The sequence below is a fragment of the Mus caroli genome, unplaced genomic scaffold (assembly GCF_978045245.1).
Source record: "Mus caroli unplaced genomic scaffold, Mus_caroli_1 scaffold_14, whole genome shotgun sequence".
In the NCBI taxonomy this organism is placed as follows: Eukaryota; Metazoa; Chordata; class Mammalia; order Rodentia; family Muridae; genus Mus; species Mus caroli.
Genome location: NW_028227269.1, coordinates 101,143,140 through 101,164,304, shown reverse-complemented (window position 1 = coordinate 101,164,304; position 21,165 = coordinate 101,143,140). Strand labels below are relative to the sequence as shown.

Sequence of the window (21,165 nt, the reverse complement as noted above, 5' to 3'; positions counted from 1 at the left end):
GAGGAAGGTGTTTTCCAAGCCAAAAATCAGTAAAATGTAGAACTCAGTGTTTAAAGCTCACTTTACATAACCCTTTGGTTGCCTACTGTGTGCATTAAGTAACCTGATGTAAATGTCACACCTCCAGGTAAATAGCCAAAAGGTTGCTCTCAGTTCTTCCACAGATGAACTAAGAATGGTGGCCAGAACTCAGAGCCATGTCTGACACTTCACTAGTGTCTCAGGAATTGAACATTGCCACATGCTCCTGCAGAACCAGCTACTCAGGAGGCGAGAGGCTGCTCCAACTGGACATTAAATCCAAGCTAGGCAATAGAGCAAGAGCCTGTCTGTTAAGAAAACAAACAAATTAAGACAAAAGAAAACCAAGCTGGTCAGGGCGGGCATGCCGGTGTTCTCAGTACCCAGGAGGAAGAGCTAGGAAGAGCAGCACAGGCTCCCTAGAAGAGTGGCCTGGTGTAAAGTGTAGAAATGAGCCTCTGTCCATACAAGCCCAAATCTTCCTCCGTATAAAGTCAGAGGCTGTTGGATAGCAGTGCTTCGTGTTAGGGACACTCATCACATTGATTTCTCTCTTAAAGTTGAGACAACCTAATGTTTAAAAGGGAATTTCAAAGAAGTAGTATAATTTAAAAGAAGAGCTCTTGTTTGCATCAGGCTTCCCGTGGCCTCTCCTGCTAGTCCCTTTACTACCTGTGTCTGTAGTCACAGTCCTTGCTGTGTCCTTGAGCTGGGTCAATACCTCCAGCTTCCCCACCCATGTGTGTCCTCAGCTTTCCTGAGCACTTTTGCTGTTCGATGAAGCCCTGATTGGCTGGCTGCGATACCCTCTTCTCCGTGCGCAACCTAGCAACTTCGAACACACAGCTTCCAGATTCTAACAGGCTTTGGGGAGCACCACAGATCTAATCTTGTCATTAAAAGGCATTAGATACACTTCCTCTCCACCTTACTGATTGGGAGACAGGCTCTCAGAACAATTAAAGGTTGTCCTCTCACCCCAAAAATACAGAGCCAGTATCAACAGTAGCAGGAAAGGGGATTGTTGTTCCCTTTCCAACCTGCCACCAACAACCGTGGCAGTGTCTGTTCTACACACAGAAAATTCTTCAAGACTCAACTCAGCAGGACTGTAGTCATGCAGAACACTAATTGTGATATCTAAGCTTAATTTCTGGTAGAATTGAAAGCTCCTTCCCCAGTCGTTAAGTGTTTAGGCATATTATAAACAAGACGTTGATGGAATGCCTTGGGTCAGTGAATATTCCTAAAACCCGGAGGCTTGGTTGCTGTCTTTATAAAGTAGCACAAAAGGAGATAAATCAGCCATGTCGTTAGTCACGATAACTCATTTTCCATCCTTTCCGGAGAAAACCTTACCTTGTGGCAGGAGAACATCAATCAGCCACTCGCTGTGGTCCCTAGGAAGAAAAATGAAATTGGTTTCTGAGCTTCGCTGGAATGTTCCCCTCGCTCATGCAGGCCTGTGCGTTATACACTACCGATCAGAGCTGTTCAGAGGCGGGGTAATTAAGAGCACCGTCATAAACTTTTAAGGCATCTGATGCCTCCCAAACAATCTATAAGTTATAGGCATTTCCTCACATTCTGTTGTATTCAGAGGATGCTTTCAGATGTCCGTTATACTGACCAAAACTCGGGGCGATACAGACAAAGCAAGTGAGATCATGAAACTAACACGGACAAAGGGACCGCTGGAGTGACGACACACCGTGTTTGAAAACTATAATTTCCTGCAGCGTCAAGTTTTCTCTGCAGCCTTCTGACTGGGGCTACTTCAAAATCAGAGCTGTGCCGCTGCGTGGAATTGCCCTCTTGTGTCCTCTGGAGACAGATGTGGCAACTTTTCAAAGCAGAAATCGCCCAGATAGCAGCTCTCTGTGTTAAACGTCAGATGGACTAACCTCTAAACACCAGAGCAAAGGCCCGCAGGAAAGCAGAGTAGCCAACCCCTGGGTAAACCGCTTTCCCGGCTGTCGGACTGTTATCGGACTCATACCTACCCTGAAATCCTCTCGCTGCATTCCTCACAGAGATACAGTGGAGGTGGCTTATCACCCAAAGCTACGGACAAGGACGGGTCTATACACATCTGCAACAAAGGACAAGACAGGGTCACTTCTCCTGCTCCTGCGGACCACATCCCCAGCCTATGGGGCACACAGGTCAACAATGACAGAGTTAGAAGCAAGGTAGAGTAAACTGTTTTAGAAAAACCCACTCCTGTGTAAACCACCTGCTCTCCCCTGGAGCCCACACCTCGGGACCAAAATGTGGCTGCCATGGTTCCTCTATTTGCAATTTGCAATTCAAGTAACAAGCACTGTCAAGAAATCCTCCCTCCTGCCACAACGCTGAGAGATCCTCCTGTTACTGAATGCTCAGAGGCGTTACGCGAGTGACAAACAGAGCAATCTCTCTTTAAGAAAAGGAAACTCCATCATTAAGATTTCAAAAATCATTAACTGACAGCAAGATGCTGGCAGTGGAGGCAGTCACAGGAAACCTAGCAAGGGAGGGGACCGCCTTTCCTCACTCCAGGGTTCCATTTTACCCCACCCCCAGCCAGCATGTTGTTTACCACCCCAACCCCACACCCCACCACCCACCACCACCACCACCACCACCACCACCACCACCACCACCAGTCCTGTGCATTCTTGTTATTGTGGAACATTGCACATCATGTTATAGATGAGTGTCAGGATGTTTTGAGGTTTTAAATCAGTCAACAATCAGGTGGCTAACTGCTTAAACTTTCCATCTATTAAAATCTCTAGCCTTCTATCTCTTGTATTCTGTTGCTGATGCTCGCATCTATGGCCAGAGGATCCAGCAATACCTCTCCTGGGCATATATCCAGAAGATGTTCCAACTGGTAAGAAGGACACATGCTCCACTATGTTCATAGCAGCCTTATTTATAATAGCCAGAAGCTGGAAAGAACCCAGATGTCCCTCAACAGAGGAATGGATACAGAAAATGTGGTACATTTACACAATGGAGTACTACTCAGCTATTAAAAGGAATGAATTTATGAAATTCCTAGGCAAATGGATGGACCTGGAGGACATCATCCTGAGTGAGGTAACCCAATCACAAAAGAACTCACATGATATGTACTCACTGATAAGTGGATATTAGCCCAGAAACTTAGAATACCCAAGATACAAGATACAATGTGCAAAACACATGAAACTCAAGAAGAACGAAGACCAAAGTGTGGATACTTTGCCCCTTCTTAGAATTGGGAACAAAACACCCATGGAAGGAGTTACAGAGACAAAGTTTGGAGCTGAGACGAAAGGATGGACCATCTAGAGACTTCCATACACAGGGATCCATCCCATAATCAGCCTCCAAATGCTGACACCATTGCATACACTAGCAAGATTTTGCTGAAAGGATCCAGATATAGCTGTCTCTTGTGAGGCTATGCTGGGGCCTAGCAAACACAGAAGTGGATGCTCACAGTCAGCTATTGGATGAATCACAGGGCCCCCAATGGAGGAGCTAGAGAAAGTACCCAAGGAGCTGGAGGGATCTGCAACCCTATAGGTGGAACAACAATATGAACTAACCAGTACTCCCTGGAGCTTGTGTCTCTAGCTGCATATGAATCAGAAGATGGCCTGGTCCTCCATCATTGGAAAGAGAAGCCCCTTGGTCTTGCAAACTTTATATGCCTCAGTACAGGGGAATGCCAGGGTCAAGAAGTGGGAGTGAGTGGGTAGGGGAGTAGAGGGGGGGGGGTGGATGGGGGACTTTGGGGATAGCATTGGAGATGTAAATGAAGAAAATATCTAATTAAAAAAAATCTCTAGCCTTTCCATCCTGCATTCTGTGCTTGCCTTCAAGAATAATATACCTATGGTTTAGCTGCATGTGCAGGGAATATGCCTGGTTCTAACTCTTCTGGAATGTCTCTGTCTTTAGCTGTTCTCACTGATTTGAAGGAGGAAAGTGACCACCGTTTGTGACCCCACCTATAACTCAAAGTGAAAATCTTGAGAAGTTTTAGTGACCAAAATTGCTAGATTTAAATAATTAAGCCAGCAAAGTTCATAATTGCATATTAGCTAGTGCTAACAATCTACGTGAAATATTTCCTATGTACATTTAATGGGTCCTTAGACACAGTAACTAACTACTCTTTGGTCTGAGACATTGGCAGTTTTTCTACAAGTGATTGGAAGGTAAGTAGAGGCATTGCATAAAAGCAACCGCTTTGTAGGCAGGTAAGCAAAGCTGCATTCCAATAAAACTTTATTCACAGTAAGAGTCAGGGGCCACAGCAACAGCAGCCACACTAGCAGTGCTGTGAGGTTTGCTGACCCTATCTTACATAATTCCCTGGGCTTCAGCCAATTTCATAAAGTGAACTTTAAATGGAACCAGGAATAACTCACAGTGGAATGTGATATAAGACTTTAAATTCTGACATGTTTTCACCCCATCTCTATGGAGACGGTTGGCTGTTACTTAAAAAGTGCCATTCCCTTGGGCAAATCATTAAAGCCTCAGACTACCGTGTCTGTGACAGAGTGGGCTCCACTGTGGAGTCGTCTGCTCCCCCTGAGCGTCTCCATGCACCCCGTGTGGATGTCCTGAGCACTGTTGCTTCATGCTCTTTCCCAATAAGTCACTAACGTGGCAGCTAAGTTTTCCATTCCACTCAAAAGGAAAAATTCCTGGGATGTGAGAACGGCAGTCATTAGAGACTGGCTGCCTGACTTTTGACCTATTATGTTTCTTAATTAACACGTCTGGCTGGTTCTGTTCTACTAAAATATGTTTGTGTCTGACTGCTGCATTTAAAAAAAAAAAATCCTTTAATCACAGCACTCAAGAAGCAGAGGCAGGTGGATATCTTGGAGTTTGAAGCCACCCTGATCTACATCGTGAGTTCTCAGCCAGGCACAGCCATATGATGAGACCCCAGTCTTAAGCAAAACAAAACAAAACAAAACAACAACAAACCCATTTATAATCTATGCCCAATGTACAGGCTCGGGAAAACAGATAAAGAAAAAATTTCAAGTAACTCCTATCACTGCCTCATCTATGATAGGCTGTTTCTCTATCAGTGAAATGAGCCAGTTCAAGCCAGATTAGGTTATATTAAAGGAAGATTTATTGGGAAGCTGCTCTTGGGCAAGTTCACTGGCCCCAAGGATTGAGGCCAGGGGAGTCACCATGGGGGAGGGGAGGTAAGGGAGTTCTCACAGAGAGGAGGAGAAAGAGGAGGAGGAGGAACGAAAGAGAGAGAGAGAGAGAGAGAGAGAGAGAGAGAGAGAGAGAGAGAGAAAGAAGAAGAAGAAGGAGGAGGAGGAGGAGGAGGAGGAGGAGGAGGAGGAGGAGAGTGGGAGAGACAGAGACAGAGACAGAGACAGAGACAGAGACAGAGACAGAGAGCACAGTGGTAGCCTGTCTGGATCATATAGGGAGGAGTCTCTGGGGTAAGGGCAGCTGCCAGAACCTGGAGGCCAGATCTGCTTTGATATGTAAAACAGCCACCTCAGTCCTTTGTGCCAGGGTCTAAAACCAAACAAACCTCATTCTGTGGATGTCCCTTTTGTCTGTATTACTGGTTTTCACTTCAAATGTGAACCTGTCTCTAAAGAGACTGAATCTGTGTCACACTGTACAATCCCTCCACTTTCCTTCCCAATTGGCAGAATGAGACCCAGCATCTGTGTGTCCTGGTGGTGGTGGGCCATTAGGAGAAGCCAGGCTGTGTGAAGAAGAAGCCCCACAGAGCCAGGCCCGCTATAGTGCAAAACATAGCCGCACAGGAGAAAGCCTTGCCCAGAACGTTAGTTTTCTAAAAGTGAACAAACTAGAGATCAAAAAAAAAAAAAAAAAAAAAGATTGGTCAGGGAGAAAGCATGTAATGAAAATGTCTTTCAGGCAGGTCAAGATGGTGGCTGCAAATATTTGAACATACTAAATGCCCAGTGTTTACTTTTAAGTAGTTTTAAATTTAAACAACTTCTATGTGAATTTCATCTCAATAAAGAAAAGAAAAATACCAGAGCAGGCTGGTTGTGCCTGGCCTCCAGGACTGGCTTTTGGCATAAAAGTAAGGTCAACCCAGATGTGTGGGCTGGGCTGTCTGCCTAGAAGAGGAGAAAATCTAATTTCTCCTTTCTGTGATTAGATGGCCAGAAAGCATTACTAACCAGGATGCCAGAGGCCTCTTGAGAATTCAGTCTGTCATAAAAGCAAGGGAAAAAAAAATAACTGAAGAAACCTGTAACAGGCAAAAAAGAAGGAAGGAAAACCGAAAAACAAAAGCAGGAGGGGGCCTTGGACGCCTAGCTGCTGTAAGAAGCGACTGACCAACTCCATGTACCACATGACCTGCCATGTGCTTACCGAAACACCCTCACGCCAAAGAAAAAAGACCTTGAACCCCACATCTTCTAAAGTTCAGAATGGGGTTATGTGAGAAAATGCGCAGTGCAAAGCCTGTGCTTCTGCCCCTGGCTCACTCACATCTGTTCTTTCTCTGGAGCCAAGGTGTCTATATCTTACGGTTCGAAGTTGCACAGTCCTATCACAGACTCTAGGATGTGATCAGCAGAGAGGGGAGGATTCCCAAATGTATTGGTTCAGACAGAAGCCAGTTAAAGACAAGTTCGTCAGTTAAAGATGTGTTTGTTGGGATTCTAGGGACAATTAGCTCAATGCCTTACAGACCTTGGCTGTGAAGTCACAGCCCAAACTCACAGAGACCACTGTTACTCTTAGCCAAATACTGTCCCTTCAACTTTGAACACGGAAGTGCTTGAGACAGACAGCAGAGCTCAGCTTTACAGAGATGCATGCAACTTGCTCCTTCACTGAGCAGGTTACTAACTGAGAGCACAGGCGCAGACCAGGCTTGGGGAGCAAGCAGTACCTTCACAGCCGGCTTGTTGATTGCATTGTGACATTCGATATGCTGGCAGTGGATGGGATTCCAAGCTGAAAAGCAAAAGAAAGCCAGTAAAAATCTCTTGCTGAGATTGCCTGCGCTCCAGTAAAAGGCACGGTGGATCGCTCACGGCATTGCTTTCTCCTAAATAAAAATATCACCAAGTAGCATCCCAACAGAATCAATCACCTATGAAAAAAAAAAAAAGATTTAAAATCAGGCCGAGGTAGGGTGACTCTGTCCAATTTTTCTGGAAAGAAAAGCCGGTATTGAGTGGGATACACAGGGCCATACAATCTCGCCCTGTTAGACACTGACAAGGTCTCAAGGTGCCCCAAAGATATTTTTGTTGGAGTCCCCTACAGTTGTGCAGGTAGGTGCAATGGGTTATTAAGCTCCTGTCACATAGTAAGTTAAATTTTAGAAGATTAAGTTGCCCAGGATGGTCACAGATTGGTGCAAGCTGAGGCTAGATGCTGCAACACTAGGTTCCTGACCTGGGCTCATCTCACTGTGGGGCACTATGTAAAATGTCCCATGCTTTTGTCACTAGAAGCTTAATAGGTAACAACATGATGGGTCAGAAGGGATTCTCCACTATTCTAGTTCCTGCTCCATCTTCTTCAAATGGAGGCTGGAAGATGAGTTTCTTGCCTGAAACACTGAGCTTCAGCTTTTCTGCTGATACTTGTACACAGGTCCCTAATTCAATATATAAAGAGCAGGGGGTGGGGGAACAAGCAAGTGATCTGAGATGAACCAGGAAACAATCATGACCAGTAACTGCCCTTTACACAGTCTAATGTAATTAATAGCATGATGTCATCTAAAAAGATGTAAAATGTTTGTATCAGCTAGTCTGCTGATACCTGTACACAAGTCTCTAACTCAATATATAAAGAGCAAGAGAAAAACAACAACAACAAAACAAGTGATCTGAGATGGACCAGGCAACAACATAGCCAGTAACTGGGCTTTACACAGTCTAATGCAGTTAATAGCAGGATGTCGTTTAAATTATGTAAATGTTTGTATGCTTCAAAGTAGGGCCCTCTCTGAACTGCCATATTATGGAACAACTAGTCAATTAATTTTCAAGGGAGACAGGAAATATTGACATGAAATAGTATTCTTTTGGAGGGGGGGGACAAAACACCCATGGAAGGAGTTACAGAGACAAAGTTTGGAGCTGAGACGAAAGGACGGACCATCTAGAGACTACCATACACAGGGATCCATCCCATAATCAGCCTCCAAACGCTGACACCATTGCATACACCAGCAAGATTTTGCTGAAAGGACCCTGATATAGCTGTCTCTTGTGAGACTATGCCGGGGCCTGGCAAACACAGAAGTGGATGCTCACAGTCAGCTATTGGATGGATCACAGGGCCCCCAATGGAGGAGCTAGAGAAAGTACCCAAGGAGCTAAAGGGGTCTGCAACCCTATAGGTGGAACAACAATATGAACTAACCAGTACCCTGGAGCTCGTGTCTCTAGCTGCATATGTATCAGACGAAATAGTATTCTAACCACAGATTCATATCTGCTTGGAAAGGGAAAAAATGAGTAAATAAATGAAAATCACTCGAGATTAGGCATTATGTAATAATCATATTCATCTCCAATCGGTAGTAAATAAATAAAAATCACTTGCATTTAGGGATTACATAATAATCACATTCATTTCCAATGGGTAGTAAAGACAAGGTGACTTAGAAGAATAGCAGTATGTTTCCTTCTGCCATCAGGAAAACTTCACAACTACCTTTAGACTGTACACTGCTGCAAATACTTGCAACAAACGCCTTATTTCTCCAACCCAAACTCGTGAAAGACACAACTCATCCATTACAGCGTTCTTCCTGCTGAGTTTCATAATGAATCTTAAATCCTTCTTTCCACTGAACTCCAGTCACCACAAGCCAGAGCAGGCTGGCATACACAGTGGCATTTGCCGACCTCTCTGAACCCATCTATTATGAGAATAGGTCATATTTAAAACATGTCAGCTGCTGTGGAACTGGAGGAAACAGATTAGCATATGCAGTAGCCATGACACTAGATCAGGGCTCTAATGACCTCTATTCTGTGGATGAGGGAAATGTATGAGAGGACCAATCCCTTTGGTTTGTTTTTTTATTTTTTCATCCATTTTTACCAGTGCCACTGAGCTAAGAACAGGTTCTAGGATAGTCCCCTTAAGTCATTTTTCAACTTTGATGGGAATTATTAACCCACAGTTCATAGATGCTCAAGAGGTTGTAGTCAAGACTCAGCAAAGGCAAAACACATCAAAACTTATTAAAATCAAATTGATGGGGAAAAAGCCGAAAACTTTTAAAGCAGCCATTAAGAACAAAAGATACCTCACTAATAGAGGGATAAAGATAAGAACAATCACTGATGTTCTCTTAAAAACAATGCAAGATGGGACATAGAAAAGTTAAGCTCAAACTGATCTAGAAGCATCCTGCCTTCTGGCTACCCATCAGAGTGCCAGGGCAGGGTGGGGTGGAGTAGAGGCTATGCAGACTGCTGGGAGAAGCTCTCAACAGCAGTCTGACCCAGCCCTGGGCCCTGTGTACTAATGAGCCAGGCAGCATGCTACTAGTGCCAAGTCTGTTCTGAGTGTAGTCAACCACTTCCTGATTGCATTTAAGGCCCACTCCACAGGAGGAAATTCACATCTGCTACTGTAAACACTGCCAAAAGCCTTGCAGCTGAGATTATGGTGGAGGGTCAGAAGTGCTAGAGGGAAAGCTATCGCTGTTGTTTTGGGGTTTGCTGTTGTTGTTTATGATTTATTTTTATGTATATGCATTGGTGTTCTGCTTGCTTGTACGTGTGTGTGAAGGTGTCAGATCCTCTGGAACTGGAGTTATAGACAGTTGTAAGCTGTCATATGGGTGCTGGGAATTGAACCTGGGTCCTCTGGAAGATCAGCCAAGTGCTCTGAACCTCTGTGCCATCTCTCCGGCCTCTGTTGTCTTCTTAAATGCACATGATGTGCCCATCAAAGTGCCTTCAAAATAACTACGTTTATGTCCATAGGTTAGGGCTGCCATCAGCTTTGATAGGAGACACTTTCATTTGCAATGGACAGAGGTAATTAGAAAGACTCATAACTGATGTATGAGTAAAAGTGATGAGAAAGGGTGGCTGCTGAATGCTCAGCTGTAACCGAAACATCTATAGCACACGCATAGGCACACACACACACACACACACACACACACACACACACACACACACGCATGGGAGAGCGCACACAGCAGGCTCAAAGAGTATCCTTGAAGACGGGGCAGAGAGAATGTAAGAGCTGAAGAAAATGGGGAAGTGGTGGGCAACACTGACTTCTGGGTCCAATAGGGATTGCACTCACAACAGCAGTGAATATCTGCAAGGGAAAGATCTGCACAGGACTGAGCCTGTCAGCAGCTTGTTGTGGAAGGGGAAGAGACTCTTAAGGCTGAGGGTTTATACCCTGTTAACGGTTGACAGGAGAGGGAGAAACACTTCCCTGAGTGGTATAGCCACTGATCAGGTTCCTATGCTCCTGCAAGCAACGCCACCCCTGTAAGAAACCCTCCTGAACTCATCAGAGAAAAGGCTCTGAAGCAGAAGAGGAGCTGGCTGGGAAAAGAAAGGGAATCAGCGGCAGGTGGAAGAGAAATAAGAGACGGTCATGGGGTGAAGGAAATGGGAAAACATCAGAACTTGTGTGAACACAACAAATGAAACAAACCCACTGTTGTGTATAATTAATATACTCTTCAAATATACACTAGAAGACACTAGAACCACATCTTTGAAGGGCCAAAAGAAAAACATCTCAGCTTAGAATTCTACATCTAATAAAACTATTCCTTACAAATATATACTAAACCAAGGCTATCTGGGATAAAGAAGAAAAGGTGCAAGGGGCCAAGTGAAGCATGTTCTTCCGTCACCAAATAAACCGGCACTTTCTCATCTGGGGGTAGACAACAGTGCTAAGGTGCACCAGCCTTAGAGAAAACATTTTAAAAAGAAGGAAAAATCATTAATCCGGCATAGAAATAAAATTAAATATTAAAAAGTTAGCCAAAAAGTTGTTATAGTCATAAAGAACAAATGGCCTAGTCATAGAGTAAGGGGGCCGTGGTAAGTCTGCCCTTCTCAGCCATCACTGTGAGCGACCTAGATAATAGGCACATTGCAGGTAGATGTTCTAAAAGGCAGGAATTATGAAATGAGATTCTTCCAGAAAGCATGACTCTTATTGTGTGCATGTGAGAAACACTCAAAATATAATAAAAAATATGCCATGTAAAACACTCATGCCCAGAATCTAAAGTCTCCACAGAAATGTCAGGCAAGCTGACCCCAAGTCAAGAAATATGAGCAGAAAAAAAATGCAAAGGGCCAACAGAGCAAGGCACAGAACAGCACTAACTGTGAGCGGGTTTACTAAATAGAAAGACCAAGGAAAGGAATCCGTACTTATAGCTGTGAGTTTCAACAGTCTTCTCTCATTCACTCACTATTTTGATAAAATGAATGAACAGAAAGTCAATAAAATTGTGCAAATGAAACAAGATTAATAATGACAGGATCCTCCATACACCTCCCTAAATCCATGTTATTTTAAACTACATAAGTAACATTTACTAAGATGCATAATAAGCATCAAAACTTAAGCCGGGTGTGGTGGCACACGCCTTTAATCCCAGCACTTGGGAGGCAGAGGCAGAGGCAGGCGGATTTCTGAGTTCGAGGCCAGCCTGGTCTACAAAGTGAGTTCCAGGACAGCTAGGGCTACACAGAGAAACACTGTCTCGAAAAACCAAAAAAAAAAAAAAAAAAAAAAAAAAAAGAATCAAAACTTAAGTCTTACGTTCTTTGATGACACTGAAATTCCACTGAAGATCCACAACACAGAGGTATCTAGAAAATCACTAAGTATTCATATTTTAAAATACTACTAAGCACTACATAAGTTAAAGTTCCCCTATAGCCCAAGGTGTATCTCATGTAATTAACATCCACAAGAATTGTTAGGAAGTATTCAATACCAGATATAACAAATTCCTGACATAAATAACAATTTCATGAGAATGCAATGGAAACATTAAAAGGGAAATTTATAGCTTCAAATTCTTATGAAACAAATACAAAAGGTCTAGGGATATTTATGCTGTTTCTTTATGAAGATGGGAAGATACAAAATCTAGTGCAGTATTAGAGAGAGGAAGAAAATCATGCAGACAGAAACAGAAGTTACTAAAACTGAAGGCACAAGAACAGTACAGAAAAGGGGAAACCCAAAAGCCAGCTCCTTGGGAAAAATCAAGGAATTTGATAAGCTTTCTAACCAGTCTGGGGAAGAAGAAAAAATATCATGAGACAATATATAAGTTACCCATGTCTGAAAGGAAAGTAGGAGATACTAAAGACACACAGACACCAACGGATCTATTAATTGGATGAAATATCCATATTCTTCAAAAGACACAATTTTAAAATGTCTCAATGAAAACTATGGGCTACAAGTAGCCCTGCAACTGTTATGGAAATTGGATTCATAACAGAAAATCTCCCAGTAAAACAAAAACAAAAACCTGAGTCCAGATGGCTTCAGTCAGAATTTAGGACTTCGCGTAAGAATAATCCCGATATAGACTCAGAAAAGAGAAGCGCTGAGACTCTTCTCAGCTCAGTTCCCGAGGCTGGTGTTACTCTGTCAACAAGGCCACTTGAAACATGACAATTAAAAAACTATAAATGCCCCTCATAAATACAGCTTCAAGAATATTTAACAAAAATATTGGCAATAAAATACAGCATAACAATATGGAGTTTATCCCAGAAATTCACAGTTGGTTCAAAAATGCAAATCAAATGAGTATAACTTGCCATATCAGGAACATAAAAAAGAGGAAGTCATATGGTCAGCTCAGCAGAAGGAGGAAACATTGATCCCCTCTGACCTTCACTCGTTCACAGTCTTGGTGAAGAACAGACCAGAATTGCTTTAATCTGATGTTTAAGGAAAGCATCTGTGGGCAGATCATTGCTAATCTCAGGCCAAGCACACGTAGTGTTCCAATCCACACAACTCATGTAAGTAGGGGTGCAGGTTGGGGTGGGCATAAGGGCCAGCCTGTAACTCCTGGCTTGGCAGTGGAGATAAGGGGAGCCCTAGGAAAAGCTGGCTAGTAAGGTTATCCTTATCAGTGAGCTCTGGGGTTGACTTGGAGCCCCTGCCTCAGCGAATAAGGGGGAGAAACAACCGAGGAAGACAGAGGAGAACCTGGGGCCTCTGAACTGAGTACACACACGCACCCCCACATATGTGAGCACACATACACAGGTCAAGCAAGCACACCACACACAGAGACACATGAAAAAAAAAGGGGGGGGGGGGAAATCTTTATTTTCAGAGCACATAACAGTTTTTAGGAAAAAAAAAATCTTAAGAAATTCACGTGTAAGACAGGAAAAGCTAGCACGTGACCTTATCAAGGTTTCAGGTATAAAGTGCATTTCAAAATCAAATTGTTTCTACTCATTAGCAACACACAAATAGAAGATTACGTTTTAGCACTATTTACTGTAACAATCCAAGCTGTACAATACCACAAGTAATTTTAACAAAATCGCTGTAACACCTGTGCATAGAAGATGAGGGAACATTGCTGAAAGAAAAACTTTAAATACCTAAATAAGTGGGAGATATTCTATGTCTGTAGAGTAAAAGGCTCTGTGTTGAAAAACATCAATCTTCCCATATTAGCCTCTTTATTCAATGAAATATTCAAGTTTGTATTAAAAAAAATCCAAGCAGATTATTTTATAAAAATGACAGGATCCATGAAGATGCAAAGAACATCACATGATTTTAAAATATACTTTACTGTGGTGAGTGTGGGTATGTGTATGTTTCATGTTTGTCTACACATGCACATACACACACACACACACGCATGCTGGGGAAAAATCAACATCGACTGTTTTCCTCAATTTTTATTGTCTCCACTGTATGTTTTGTCTTTCCCTGACCCTGGAGCTCACCAATTCAGCAAAAGTAGCCAGCTGGCAAGCCTAAGAGATGGCCTGCACCCCAACCCCCATCTGCCTCCCTAACAAACACTGAAATCACAGGCAAGCCCTGCCATGCCTGACGTTTTACATGGATGCTTGGAATTAAAACTCAGGTCCTCTATACTATAGAGTGGAGTAATAGGATATAGTTATGGTACTAGGAGAGATGAAGGAGGAAATACACAGTGCTACAAATAGACCTGAAAAGTATGTGGACAATTAATTGCCTTTCAAAGAAACTCAAAATCAATTCAATGTGAAAAAGATAATTCTTATTAATGATTTGAGTTGGAATAACTTGGTCTCTTTAGGGGGAAATACATCCTTTTCTCTCACTCTACCCCAAATGTCCATTCTAAACGGATCATAGTGTAAAACATCAAACTTCTAGGTGCATAGGAGAAAGTCTTGATGGGCCTCTTTATGTAGGCCTATAATCTCGGTGACCTCAGGAGGCAGAAGGAAGAGAAGTTCAAGGCCAGCCAAGGCATAGAGTGAGTTTAGGCCAACCTTAGTGAGACCACATCCCTAACTACAGGATAAATTCAGATAGATATGGGTCTGGATAGAGATCTTATCTGACAAAACAAAAACAAAAACAAAAAGATAATTTTTCTATAATCTTTGTAGAGACAAAGAACCATTAAAAAGAGATACTCATCAATTTTACTATATCACGATACAAAACTCATGTTTAAGCTTGAAACTTGAAAATATAAAACTCATGTTTAGCCTTGAAAACCTGGGTCCAATTCTGAGCACCAGAAAAAAAATTAAAAGAACAAAAATGAAAGATCAACTTAAAAAAAAGAAAACATATAAAAGGCCAAGAGGAAGCATGTCTGAAAATGATCTACTCTATGGAGTGGATTCTAGCAGATGAGTGTGTTCCACTACACACAGCTTCTCCAAATCAGATGCCAAAACTCACAGAAATTCAGTCTCGGGGGAGACTAACAGAATGGGACAAAAATGGATTTGGGTAAGACATGATTAAAATGTACACAAACTAAAAACAAAAAGGCAGAATTAGAAATCTTCCCTTAAAGAAACTGCTGTGAGACAAGATGCTTATTATATACCTATGTATTACTATGTATCTATGTATTACTATGTATCTATGTATTACTATGTATCTATGTATTACATGTATCTATGTATTACTATGTATCTATGTATCACCACATATTACTATATATCTATGAGTCACTGATTATTATTAAATATCCATGCATTGCTATGGTATCTATGTACTACCATATATTACTATGTATCTACTTATTACTATGTATCTAGTATTTGCTATGTATCTATGTATTACTATGTACTACTAAGTATGTGTTACTATGCATTACTATGTATATGTATTAACACATATTAGTGTGTATCTATTTACTATGCAGAACTTGGTCTCTGCCTTTGAATGTGGGATTACTGTGTTTCACAGCCACTGTAGGCTGGTAGAGCTGATCCTGGGTTAGCATATGTAGTAAATTAGAGAGTAAGAGAGACTGAGAAGCTAAGAATCTAGAGAAGAAATAAATATGTGAATTAGTGGTGATAATTGCTACAGATGACAGAAGATAAAATTTTGACTTAATAACCATTGGTATTCCTGAGGAACATCCCAAAATAATTGGAAGAAAAGTAATAATTCACACTTCATAAAAGAAAAATTTTTTGAGAAAGTATCCAAATTTGTACACTGAAAGTACTCCACTGGAAGCCAGTGAGGTCGCTCAGTAGGTAAAGGTGTTTGCCACCAAGCAGGAGGACCTGACGTGGAACCCAGAATCCACATGGTAGGAAAGACTCAATTCCCACAAGCTGTCTCCTGATTGCCACATGTGTGCCATGGTACCTTCACATGTACACATATACACACATACAAAATTAATAAATAAATGTAAAATATGAAAGAAAGTGCTTCACATTACAATCAAGAAAATCAAGACAAAGATATTCGACCTCAAATATTCATGAAAACTTTAAAAAAAATGAAAAAGAAAAAGATTTTTCCAACAGTCAAAAAGACTTCACAGTGGTCTAATATTCTTCTTCCATGATTCTAAATGCCAGAACACAATGAACAAATGTTTGCACATTTTTCACCAAGACACAGCGGTTTTGTTTCATGTAAAGCCATAGGAAGAAAAGCCATAGCATTTTTAATATGCTCAAGCTTAAAGAAAGAAACAAAAAATATATTCCATTTTGGAAGGTTTTCCTTTACAGTTCAGTGGCACATATGTAAGGCAAACACTTGGCATCTAGCAAAAGAACGACCAAGGGGTCAAGGTAAACCTTGACTATGATGCCAAGTTTCAGACAGGAAGACAAGAAAAGTGTTATGAAACATACAACAGGCATAGAAATCGTAACCCATAACCAGGGTGGAGTATAAAAAGGAGTGGGGTATAAAAATTCCTAGAGTGGAATTTGGAATTAGGAGTATGGATTTTAAAGTAATTACTTGAAGTTGATTTAAAACTATAGACAGATTGTTAAAATGAAAATTCTCCCAACAGAGAAATGGAAATTCTATGTAGGAGTACTAAAAGAAACAGAACACATCAAATCAATAATTCAGTAGGTGGGCTTTCAACATCATTGGACACAGCAAGAAGAAAGAAAGGTTTGATGAACTCAAAGACAAGTCAATTTTAACTAAAGTACAGCTTGTTTTGTGTGTGCAAGTGCTCACATGTTTTTATGGGTGACTCTGTGTGTGTGCACACACACATGTCAGAAGTCAACATTAATGTCTTCAGTCATTTTTTCACCTCGTGCTTGGAGACAGGGTTCCTCACGGAGCTAGAGCTGACCACTCCCCCAACCCCCTTACCCCAGAGAGGTTCTGTGACTGCCTCCTCAGCACAGGGGTCACATAGATCATTCCACCCAGCTTATCATGTGAGGGCTGGGACTGGTCAACAGATGGATCCTCATTCCTATGCAGCAAGCTCTTTATCAACTGAGCCATGTCTTCAGCCACCCTCCAGTGCCCCCTCAAAACAAACCACTGGAGGTCATATTAAATACTTTTAGAGTCTCTGGATGAGAAAAGGAAAGACTATGTAGATAGGGCGACATCCAAGTTCTTGGGGGTACCAACAAGAGGCATAAAACCACATACCCTGAAAGCTCAGGAGAGCACAAGCAAAGTAAATACAGAGACAACATACTCCAAGCATGAGAAGACTATTAAATACCAAATGGCAGGAAAACCTTTGAAAGAGGCAAAGAAAAAAGGTTTTACATTAAACACTACAATGGTTTCTCCTTAGAAACAGCAAACTGACAACAATTAAATAATGTTAAATGAGAAAAATCAATATGTACTAATTACAATGAAATTAAGAATTAAAATTTTTAAAGATAGCTGTAACTCACAGTTGTAGAAATTAAACAATACTCCTATACACACCACAAAGAAAAATCAAACAATAAAAATTAAAATAATCAGAATGTATTTTAATAAAAATATAGCACATGGAATCTAGAGAGATGCCTCAGTAGCTAAGAACATTGGCTGCCCTTCCAGAGGACCCAGGTTCAATTCCCAGCACCTATGTCAGACAGATCACAACTGTCTGCAACTCTAGTTCCAGGGGCTATGTGCCCTCTTTTGGCTTCCATGGACACTGGGCATAAATGTGGAGCACAGGCTAAACACACATACACATAACAACCAAAAGTTACAAAAATCATTAATAAAAACACAGCACGCCAAAACCTGTTGGATACAACAACTGCAAAACTCAGAGGAAACTGGTCATTTACAACAGATAATTAGAAATCATTCTAATGTTAAAATCCACAGTCTAAGCATCGTCTACTAATCTTTTTAAAAGAAAGAGAGAAATAGATAAACTTCAGCTCCAGGAAGTATTAAAAGATGAAGTCATAAAAACATAACCTTTATCTGTCTTCTGTGGTTTTGATTTATTTTAGTTTATCTGAACATTACGATAAAACTTCAAGATAAGGGCTTTAAGTAACGGGAAATGGAACGTCCTGAAACTGATCAATATATGCAAATCCCAACAGCTAACACCACAAGATGTCCCTGCAGTTAGGCAGAGCAGCAGTGTCTGTTCTTCCACTTCCATTCACCAGACCTTCTGCTCTGAGGGTCTCAGACCAGGGAACCAAGAAGGAAGCCAGCAGTCAGTGGGTACAGGGCTTGGGAACGGCTAGCACAGAGTGCTTGCATGCAAAACCCAGGCGGAGACACACAGGTCCCTAAGCCAGCCTGGAGATCTGAGTTTGAGCCCCAGAGCCCACATAAAGTATAGAGATGGCTCTATAAGTTGTTCTCTGATCTCTACACACAAACCATGGCCCATGAGCCCATAGTACTCATCAGGCACAAACACATGCAATAATGATTCATTTTAAATTTAGAAAAGGTCAGGTGCCAACTACTACACAAATCATTGAATTGCATAAGATGTTCACAGCAGTTGCACATATCTGCTCAAAGTTGAAAGCAACACAACCATTGATAAAATAGGACATCTGGAGAATGAAAAACATTAATGTCATTAAATAGATTAAGCTCAGTGTTACTGTGTGCATGAGTGAAGTTGGACAAGAAACATACTCACTCTTCCATCTTATTTGCATATATACCATGTCAGGGACTGCTCACAGGCACAAGACAGGGGTTTGGATCTGAAGAGACACACCATTATTTTCTGTAGTTTTGTTGTTGTTGTTTGCTTGTTGTTTGTTTTTGTGGTGACTACAAGAGCATCATACATTGGCTAAAACTGATCCAGCGGCCCACGTGATGCCTTCATTAAGTACCGAATCAACACAATACAAGATAAAACCTGGAATTTTCTAAAACTGACAAGATGTCAACTGTCAGAGGAGTCCTATGAACTTCCTTGAAAGACAAGGAGAAATAACAGAACTGGGTAGGGCATAGCCAAGCAGCTAAATAAATAAATAAATGAGGGTTGTTTACCTCTAAGTTAGCAATAATCAATAATGTGCATCCAAGTATCAGGAACAAAATATATAAAGCTCATAACATATTTTCAAGGCTTATAAATAAAATGAATATCAGTTTAAAACTGGATACATAGAGAAAACACATTTAAGATCTCACACTCTAGGCCTGTTGGACGTGCACAGTAAGAACCTCTCTCCAAAAGCTAAATAAATAAATAAATAAATAAATGCAAGACAATGATGTTTTTCAAATAAATACAAAGAGATAAGTATCCCCAGTAGATTAGCATTAAAGGAAACAAAAAAGTGTATTGTTTTTAAAAAAACTCAAGAACTGGTGAGATGGCTCAGCAGGTAAGAGCACCCAACTGCTCTTCCAAAGGTCCTTAGTTCAAATCCCAGCAACCACATGGTGGCTCACAACCATCTGTAACAAGATCTGACTCCCTCTTCTGGTGTGTCTGAAGACAGCTACAGTGTACTTATATGCAATAAATAAATAAATCTTTAAAATAAATAAATAAATAAATAAATAATAAAAAAACTCAAATGGCTCAGTGGCTTAAGTGCCCGCCATACAAGCATGAAGACCAGAGTTCAAACCCCTGAATCCTTCTGAATGCCAGGTGGGTGTCATGGCCCACCTCTAATGCAGCACTAGAAAGACAGAGTTGGGGGATGGCTAGAGAAAGCTGTCTAGCTTTTTATATAAGAATATAAAAGGTTGAAAGTAAAATGATGGAAAAAGTTATACCCCACAAACTCTTTCAAAAGCCTGCTCAGCTACAAGAGCTTATGACAAAGTAAATTTTAATGCAGAAAGAATCATGAATGATAAAAACATCCATTCAAAAAATGGTAAAAGCTTCAATTCGCCTGGAAGAGACTGAATTCGAGATTTGCAATTTGCATATACCTACTAGTGCCATCTCAAAATATCAAAAGTAAATAGATCAGAAGAAGAAGGAATTAGACAAATCCACAATCACATTAAAAACAAAACAAAACAAACAACACCAACAAAACCCTGCAGGACTTCCCTCTTGGAAATGCTGGAGGAAGTGAGCACTATGCAGTGGCAGCTGGCAAGGTGGCTCAGTGGTTAAGAGCACCGGCTGCTCTTGCAGAGGGCCAGGGTTTGATTTCCAGCACCCACATAGCAGCTAACAACTGTCTGTAACTCCAATACCAGGGAATCTGATGACCTTTTATCACCCTCTTGGGCACAGATGGGCATGTGATACACAAATACACATGCAGGCAAAACACCCATACACATAAAATAATAATTTAAGTTAGAAAATGCAATGGCAATATAGAACGTTTGAACCAGACAAGTAATAAATTTGGTTTATTTCATGTAGAATACTGTACACGTTGTTTTAAATACACAGGAAATATTTATATGATCAGCCCTAAAGGAAATTTAAAAATAAATAAATAAATAATGTAGGACTGTGAAGATGAATCAGTCAATAAAATGTTTGCTATGCAAGAATAATGGTCTGAATTTGATCCTAACACTTAAATAAAAAAGCTAGACACAGCAAAGTGTACCTGACATTCCAGTGCTGGTGACAGAGAGGCGGGCAGGAGGATACCTGGGGCTTACTGGCCAGTCAGTGGAGCCAAATCAGAGTTTTCAAGTTCACTGAAAGATCCTGGCTCAAAAAATATGGAGGATCCAGGCACAGTATACATACTTTTAATTCCCATACTTGGGAGGCAGAGGCATGTAGACGACTCTGAATTTTAGGCCAGCCAGGTCTACATAATGAGTTGCAGGTGAGCCAGGGCTATCTAGTGAGACTGGGTTTAAAAAAAAAAAAAAAAAAAAAAAAAAAAAAGGAGAGTGATTGAAGAAGATACCTGGAACCAACAACCTCTTACATCCACACTCACATACGCCATACATGTGTGCACATGTGCACACACATGAGCATTTACACATGCACATACTACATACATGTAAACACGTACATACAAACATTAATACATCATATAGTATGAGATGTTATCTGACCACAGAAGCAGAAAGCTACATCTTATCCCTATCAGTTATCTACAGGTCAAAGAACAAACCGTGCAGGAACTTAGAAATGAGCACAGGTTTACCCTGAGAAATGAGGAATATCGTCCCAGAAAAGATCTTTAACAATGGGCCACCACTCCCTCG

General features: G+C 41.3%; 1 protein-coding gene across 5 annotated transcripts in view; it reads right to left on the bottom strand.

Moving 5' to 3' along the window:
* The window catches only part of Unc79 (unc-79 subunit of NALCN channel complex), a 235,915-nt gene that overhangs the window by 136,824 nt on the left and 77,926 nt on the right, over positions 1-21,165 (bottom strand). For all 5 annotated transcript variants that reach the window (XM_085830632.1, XM_085830633.1, XM_029484459.2 and 2 more), the window contains exons 8-10: positions 6,926-6,990; positions 2,025-2,113; positions 1,381-1,421 (exon numbers count right to left, since the gene is read on the bottom strand). In XM_085830632.1, coding sequence (XP_085686758.1) covers positions 1,381-1,421; positions 2,025-2,113; positions 6,926-6,990 — 195 coding nt within the window. The remainder of the gene's footprint in view (positions 1-1,380; positions 1,422-2,024; positions 2,114-6,925; positions 6,991-21,165) is intronic.